The 8164-nt window shown below is 49.6% G+C and overlaps 1 protein-coding gene across 1 annotated transcript; it reads right to left on the reverse strand.

The window, feature by feature from the left end:
* Nucleotides 1-849: 849 nt before the first annotated feature.
* KCNJ1 (potassium inwardly rectifying channel subfamily J member 1) lies at nt 850-4264 on the reverse strand. Its single transcript, XM_078880679.1, has 3 exons — nt 3896-4264; nt 3222-3737; nt 850-1104 (listed from the first exon to the last, which is right to left on the reverse strand). The coding sequence occupies exons 1-3, from the start codon at nt 4262-4264 to the stop codon at nt 850-852; spliced, it is 1140 nt and encodes a 379-aa protein (XP_078736805.1).
* Nucleotides 4265-8164: the final 3900 nt, after the last annotated feature.

The raw sequence follows: 8164 nt of genomic DNA on the forward strand, positions 1-8164 counted from the left end.
GCAGTAGCCAAATACTCTAAACGCACATTGATTCTAAATGTGGAGGGAAAGACCAGAGGGCGGGAGAGAGAATTCCACGCGACCACGGGGAGAAGATGCACAGCTCCACATATACAGGTGCCAGGGTCGGGATCGAACCCACGCATCCCGTATATCAGGTGAGGTAGTTAACATCTCCTAGTCACCATGGCGCCTTTTTCGCCACCGTGGCGCCCTTATTCAGATAGACACATTGTGGTTCTGATGGAGATCACGATAAGGATGAGACACCCATGGCGTGTCTTTGTGCTCACTATGATCTGCTTGGGAGTCGGAAGCTTGCGAGTTGAATCCCCTGGTAGGAGTCAACGTAACCCATCGCTCCTCCCAGGACCATAAAATGAGAAGCACGGCTCCATGGAGAGGTATCAATGGTGCACATTAAGTCGATAATGACCCCTGCCATATGAATGTGGAATACCCACCACTGGTTTAGGGCTACTATTGATGAGCAACCACTTAAAATCGCATTTGAGCAGGGAGAGTCCACGACCTGAATGATAACACAAACATACTGACGATGATGCTTTTGCTAATGCTGCAGATATGAGTGCTACATCTAATTATCATGTTTATGGTACTGCTGATTAGTATTGTTTTGTCACTGTTGATGGTGATTCTGTTGCTGTTGATGATGATTATCCATACATTGCTGCTGCAGCTATTACTGCTACATCTAATGATGATGACGCTTGTGGTACTGTTGATTTGTATTTTTTTGTTACTGTTGTTGATGATAATTTTGTTGCTGCTGAAAATGTTGCATTTGTTGCTGCTGCTGCTGCTGCTGCTGCTGATGAAGATGATCCTTCACATCTTCGTCTCGTCCACCACGGAAGTCACATCAAACGCTGGGTTATCCAGTCCCTCTCCCACATTTTCAACGTCCACCTTGTCGTCGCTCTGGTCTCCTTGCATGCACGTCGCACAGTGCGGCGTGTCCACCTCCATCGACTTGTTGAAGTTGCCAAAGTCGACCCTGTGCTTGCCGTCTTTGGAGGTCGATACGATCGGCAGGAAGCGGTGGCCCCAGAGGATCTCGTCTGGCAGGTAGGAGGTGCGCACCTGGGAGAGAGCGAGCCCACACACACAGAGCGGATGAGTCGTGCGTGACCGGGGAATACCCAGCAGGCAGCGGCTATATAACGCTTACGCAAACCCCATTTCATGAGCACATCACACTCGTTCAATTGTCCTTAGATTGGCTACCAATCAAATATCGAATTGATTATAAGGTCCCTGCTATTGACCTACAAAGCTGTCAATGGGTTAGCCCCACATTACTGACAGGAACTGATCACATTTATATACACCACCAATGAGGTCCTTGAGATCTTCTGATCTCTTTCGTCTTAGTGTTTCGAGGTCAAGGTTCAATTCCTGGGGTGATCGAGATTTTGCCAGTGCAGCTTCAAGACTATGGAACGCGTTGCCTCTGATAATATGATAAGACGATCATAATCTTTTGAGTTATTTAAATGTTCCTTGAAAACTCAGCTCTTTAAAATGACCTTTCCCCCATAGATTTGGTTGTTTACGCTGCTGGCTCTCTTTTATTTACTGCTTTCCATGCACGAGGTGCATTGGGATCCTTGGATGAAATTTGTCTGACAAATGTAAATTATTATAGCAGCAGATGCGACGTTCGCTCCTTCAGAGCCATACGCGACACGAGCAGAGAAGCAGCGGCGGCTCTTTTCCTGCGAAGCCTCGCAACTCCTCAGGCGGTTTTCCCCGGGGCTGAGCCACCCCCCCCACACGACCGTGGAGCTTTTCTGTTAGCGATGGCGAGTGCGTGGATGGCGAGACTACCGCGCGGTTGGCGGCAACATCGCAAGTGCACCACGATGAGTCGAGACGCACCGCGTGGCGCCCGTGCCCGCACGCCCGCATCTACGCGCACGACCCTGGGGTCAATCCGCACACTGGACAACGACCTCCTCCCCCCAACGCCGTGCGAGTGGTCGTCGGGGGGGAAGAGTTTGACCATACTTCACCACGCTGGTCAATGCCGGTGTGGTTAAGGGTTGATGCCTTGGGACCGATTCAGATATTGCTCCGACTTAGATCGTCGGCTGACCCAGTGGTTCTAACAGTTTTGTTGTGTGTACGGCAGCCCTCGCGCACCTCTGATTAGCACGGTTGGCTACGTACGTTGCAAAAGAAGTTCAACATACACACACACATCAAGGCCACTGGTCCCTGTCCTTTCCAGGTGATTCAGGCCACGATACAGAGAGAGAGGCGACGTGTTCGCGCCTCGAGCCAACGCGGTGTGAGGAAGGCATTTGTTTCATATTGTGCATTCGTGTTTGTGCTGATGTTCCCCATAAGGGGCGCCGCTTCCTATTACAACGTGGCACTATGCAAGATCCGACTGCGGGCCCCCATCCTTTCTCCCGACTCACTTTTTACTGATATAGCTACGGATGGTGTTTCACCCGTATACAATAATATGTAGGCTATAACTATATATATTATACTCTTTGGTTCTTTCGGTAAAGTCACGTAGTTAGAAATAAAACAACTACGTGACTTTACCGAAAGAACCAAAGAGTATGGATTCCTGCAGCCACGAAAGCTTCAAATCAAGATATATATTATTTTAGTTGCACCGTTTAGTGGGTTGATAGGAAGACAGTCTCACAGTGAGAGTATTAATAATAAAGATGTAAAGGTACTACACGCAATTACGTTGTCGTGCGTCTTGCTTTCATGCGCATGTACAGTAGTTAGCATAGAGTCCTGGTGTTCAGAAAACAAACACCAACAATAGCGCTACTCGATTTTACGCGAGGTATTCTTCTGAAATGATTTTTCATTCGTAAAAATGTTTTTTAGGCATTTATCGTAAATTTTTGGCAATTTTATTTTTTTACGTGTACATTTTCTTCATGTTGATTTACTTGTTTATCTGTCGATTCGGCGCCCACTTCATGGCCGACTGGGCAACCTCCACGTTGCATAACGCTTCCGCCCCCTCCTCCCCCCATAGTTGCTTGCATCCCTGGTATCTCGTCACACATTCGAAAATGTTCTTGCCTACGCTACCCATGCCACAGTCTCCACCACCCCCCCCCCCCCTCGGCAACTCCCCCCACTGCACCATCCCCATCCATTAGACTGTCATGTTGAGTGAAGAGAGGAGGGCCGGGGGTGCAGGGGGAAGGATGGAATCGGACCTGGCACGAGCCGCCCGTCGCCTCCACGGTCCCGTCTAGAAACACGACGAGCTCGAAGGTGTCCCCTCCACTCAGATCCGATCGGGACAGCCCGAAGAGCGGGCTGGACTCGTCCATCACGTGGTAGATGGCGAGCGGCGCAATGAAGAAGAGCGCGTCGCCTGCGCCCGCGTCCACGGAGAAGCTCACGTTCCTCTGCTCCATGATGAGCGTCTCGCCAGCCTGGGTCGGCGTGGTCCGCAGCAGCTTGCCGTAGACGTGCGAGCCGATGAGCAGGCTCCTGCGCACGTTCGCCACCCGGATGACGAGGCAGAGGCGCTCGCTCCGCGCGCACACCACGGCGCGGTCGCTGAACGCCACCGTCTTGCCGCGGCGCTTGGGGGCGGCGATCTTGGCCATGACGGCACCGCACATGAACGCGTTGATGACGACGCCCGAGAGGGACTGCAGGACGAGGAGCGCGACTGCCTCGGGGCACCGCTCGGTCACATAACGGTAGCCGTAGCCGATGGTGACCTGGTTCGTGATAGATGCAAGAGGCGGGGGGGTCAAGCGACGAATGGTCATAAACACGTTCCTGGATCAATTGCATTATTGTAATGGCATTATTATTACCATGACCTGTGCATCATGGAGTGGTCATCTGCAGTGTGGCCTGCGCGTTTAGCCATCACCTGCGTCTCGAGCGAGAAGAGGAATGCGGTGGTGAGCCCGTGGACGTTCACCACGCAGGGGACATGGCCTTGAGGCGGCTGCGACCCGGGCAGGTCCCCGTGCAGGCGACAGATGGCGAACCAGATGAGCCCGAAGAGGAACCAGCTGCCGAGGAAGGCGAGCAGGAATGCCGCGGTCTTATAGCGCCACCGCAGCTCTACCATGGTGGTCCAATAGTCCACGAGGAGGGCAAAGCGGGGCCGGCCGCCGGCCGCGAGGTTCCCCAGCTCCATGTTGCAGTGTCCGTCCTTGCAGACAAGGCGGTCTCTCCTGCGCCTGACCCCGGGGCCGGATTCGCCCCGCAGCTTCAGTCTGCACCATTTGAGCATCTTGGCCAAGGGCCTTCTCGCCGTTTCTCTACCCGTGTCACTACAACAGTTTTATTTTTTTACGATTTCAACGATTTAAAATCGTGAACAAGTTGAGATTATTTTTCTAAAGTACAATTTTAAACTGACACACGTGTTGCTTTGCGTCTAGTTGTACCGTTACTATTGTGATGTTTTTAATTATTATTATTGTTGTTGGAGAAGGAGCGGTATATATTTTGTGTATTGAAAGTTGCTATGTGTGAACTTCACTTGACAATGCAGTCAGTCAAACACAAATGAAATAAGTATGGCAAACACTCATTCAGCATCACACCAAACACTCACGGCATTGCTAATGTCAACTTACAATGACTATAACTCAAACTTTCTCAATTGTAGAAAATGCGTATCTTATAAATGAACGGGAGCTATCCCACAAGCAATATAGCTTATTGTTTGATGAAACATAAAATTGGCGAATTAATATTGCCAAAATTAAAGCTTAACCAACCCACTCACCAGCTTACACTCGCATTTTAGTGTGTTCTCTTCTTACTCATTAACTCGCCTGTTCACTGACACTAATACACTAACTCACTAAACAGGCTTAATAACCATTAACCCCTGTCCAAGTGGTTTATAGCAGTTTATCGACACACTCTCTGCTAAATCATTAAACGACTGTGGATAACCTCGGCTATTCACTCGCTAATTCGCACGCCAACTCAATCGATGGTTTCCCCCCATTAACCCTTAAAGCCACGCGGCTCACTCGTACATGAACACTTTAATTCGCGATCTCAATAACTTCCTAAACGTAAACATCAGCCACGGTTCACTATTTCACTCGTGCATGAATTCTCGACCGAAGTCCCACCACACGCACTCCACTCACTATCTTAACTAATTCACTAACTACCAATCCACTCACGGCTTACTTTACCACACACCAATTCACTACATTCACAAACACGCTCACAGATAATCACTCAAGGGCTATGAGCCCGTTTTTTTATACAAAATAACAACCAATTCACAAATGACTCGTTCACTAACGGCGTTTGGTGCTACTAACTCGTCACTAATTTCTTCAGAAATTCAGGCATTTACTCGAGAAATGTATCGTATTAGTTTACCAAAGCTACGTACACAAAATTGCCTGCCAAACATCTGAATGCACGATCTTCCTGAACAAAAAGTCTTGACACTCCCTCGAGACTTTCTCTGGGTGATGGAATAACAGTTCAGAGCTAATGCGCATTCAGCGAACTCATACAGCGATTCAATCACCAGCAAACTGGCACAGGCGGAAACTAACTCTGCAACCCACCAACCTTGTGAGTGAACTCACTCGCTTAGTCGTGCATTCGCCCGATCGCACCTGTTCGCCTGTCGGATTATTGGCTTACCGAAACCCACAGGTTTAAATCAAGGCTCCGCTCATTCACCGTATGGCGGATCCACTCCACGACCTCTTCCCCTTCGCGCTTAACTCGATTCCGCTCTCCCTCTCGCCACTTGACGGAAAGCGAGCGGCATTGTTAGTGACGCTAATTTGTGAAGTTTCAGCACCTTTAATCGGCTGCTCAAGGGTGTGAGGGGAGGGTGGAGGCAATCGAGTAGGAAAGGTGAGCGGGAGGGAGCGAGGGAGAGAGGTGTGAGGGAGATACCATGGATATTATCTGAAATTGGAAGATAGTTTAGAGCAGTGGTTCTTAACCTTTACTGCAGTCTTGCACCCCTTTAGTTCTCAATTGTATTTTTTTTCATATGTAATGTTACATAGGTTTGATGCACCCCCTGGGGGCACGTGGGCAACAGGTTAAGGACCACCGGTCTATAGGCATGAAATGTTGCAGAAGAATAACGTTGAGATAAAATGTTGAGTTATACAATTCACTACCGGATGAAGACCTCCGCGCACCGTGTCAGGCATGGGGATTAATGACCGTACTTCACCACGCTGGTCAGGGTGGGCAGGTGAAGGCCGGGAAACGTAAAGTTGGCGACATTGAAGCACAGTAAATGAATGCCCTCTAGACGCAATAACGTAGCTATACTGCACTCAGGGGCGCAGCTTCCAATTAGAACGGGGGGCCTATGCAAGATCCGACTGTGGGCCCTCTCCTTCCTCCGGGCGAACTTTAACTGAAATAGCTATGGATGTATTTTAACTCGTATACAATATTATGTAGGCTATAACTATATATATATTACTTTAGTTGCACCGTGTATTGGGTTTAGAGGAAGACCGTCTCACAGTGACAGTATTAATAACAATATTTCAGAGTACTATACTCACAATTAAGTTATCGTGCGTCTTGCTTTCATACCGGCCCAAACGCTCTAGGATTTCCCCAAAGGGGGTGGATCGCGCAACTTTCTGCTGCTCTGTTGATGCAATGGCCAAATGCGTTAGTCGGGCTTGGTCCATGATAGACTGCAGGTAATGTTCTTTTATGAATATTTTTTATTAACATTTTGCCACTCGTTTATCTGTTGATTCGGGGCTCCCTTTTGGCCGACTGGTCCCCGATGCGTCGCATGACGCTGCCACATACCCTCAACCAGAGTTGCACCACTAACTGTAATCTATGCCAACCTGCTTGTGCCTGGTGGTCGCCTATTGGAAGCACTACCCCGTGCTCGATCCGGCTTTGCACTCAGCAGCTAACGAAATCCGGCACATTCCGCGCGATTTGCTCTTCGGAGAGCGAGAGAGGGAGAGCGAGGCGTTGAGAGATCTGAGTCAGGAGCTGGACGAGTTCGAAACGGGAGACGTTAAAACAATAACAATGATCATCCCCATTAGTCGCTACATCCACTGCTCGATAAAGGCCTTCCCCGCACCGGGTTAGTCACCGGAGTTGTTTGATCATACTAAACAAACGTTGGTCATTACAGATCGGCAGCAGGAGTTATGCTGTTACTCGCACTTACATGTTTGCTGCGGTCGGGGGTCCAATACGGTTCGAGGGTAATCGTGGACTGCACTAGTTTCTGGAGTTTACTAGTTCATCACCTTCAATGTAACTATTATCGTTCAATTCACTATGGAACTTTGTACATTATCTTTGTCCCAGTTGTAAAAATATACGTAGAAAGGTTCCACTCTACCTGCATATGTGCGTTATATAATGATGATAATAATATTGTGACACAATCAGGAATCGTTCTTCTGTTGGGGTTTAACCATACTTCACCACGGTTTGTTGAAGTGGCAGGGCGACGGACTGGGTGAGTGTGTGCATGACTGTTTCCTACATCTCTCGCCACTGATGTATGCCGTGGCCGAGAAGCCGAAGTGCTGAGATAAATACAAAGTCAAATATCCCCCGTATAGCCTTCAATATACACCTATGAAGGCCGGAACGGCACACGAGGGGGTGGGTGGCCAGCACCACGCCCGGCCGCCTTTACTCCCCCAGCGGCGTGATTTACACACCGCACCAGGTACTCGTAGAGTCGACCCTAGGGGAAGGCCCAGGACCGGTACAGCTAATTATCACCGGTGTTGGCCATGAACGGAAATTAAACTCAGGTCCCTGGGTTTGTCAGCGCAGCGCGTTAAACCAATACAAACTTCAGCTCCCCACTTAGATAGATGCAATACCCCTCCCGAAGAACCAGCGTTTGTGCCTGCACGCGTGCGTGCGGGCATGCAAAGCGATTGCGGAGTGCGGAGAGAGGAGAGACAAAGGAGGCTGTGGGGGGGGGACAGAGGTGAGATGCACAGAAGCAGCTACGGAGTTGCTGCTGCGTCGTTCTCGCTTGCGTGCCAGCGCCACGTGTTGGCAGGGCGTCTGGTAACGATGCCAAAAAACCCCACCGCGTTGATTTTACTTATCAACTTGTTTGGTCTCGCACTGGAGCGCGGAGGGAGGGGGGCGGTGAAAGGGTGAGGTTTGTCGATCTTTG

This window comes from Lampetra fluviatilis, chromosome 58, assembly GCF_964198595.1.
Source record: "Lampetra fluviatilis chromosome 58, kcLamFluv1.1, whole genome shotgun sequence".
NCBI lineage: Eukaryota > Metazoa > Chordata > Hyperoartia > Petromyzontiformes > Petromyzontidae > Lampetra > Lampetra fluviatilis.

What these genes read in the sequence shown, in the direction of transcription:
- KCNJ1 (XM_078880679.1), bottom strand. Translation starts at nt 4,264, where the DNA reads ATGCTCAAATGGTGCAGACTGAAGCTGCGGGGCGAATCCGGCCCCGGG. An exon ending in TCTTCTCGCTCGAGACGCAG is followed by an intron (nt 3,738 to 3,895) that starts GTGATGGCTAAA and finishes ATCACGAACCAG; the next exon opens with GTCACCATCGGCTACGGCTA. An exon ending in CGACGGGCGGCTCGTGCCAG is followed by an intron (nt 1,105 to 3,221) that starts GTCCGATTCCAT and finishes GCTCTCTCCCAG; the next exon opens with GTGCGCACCTCCTACCTGCC.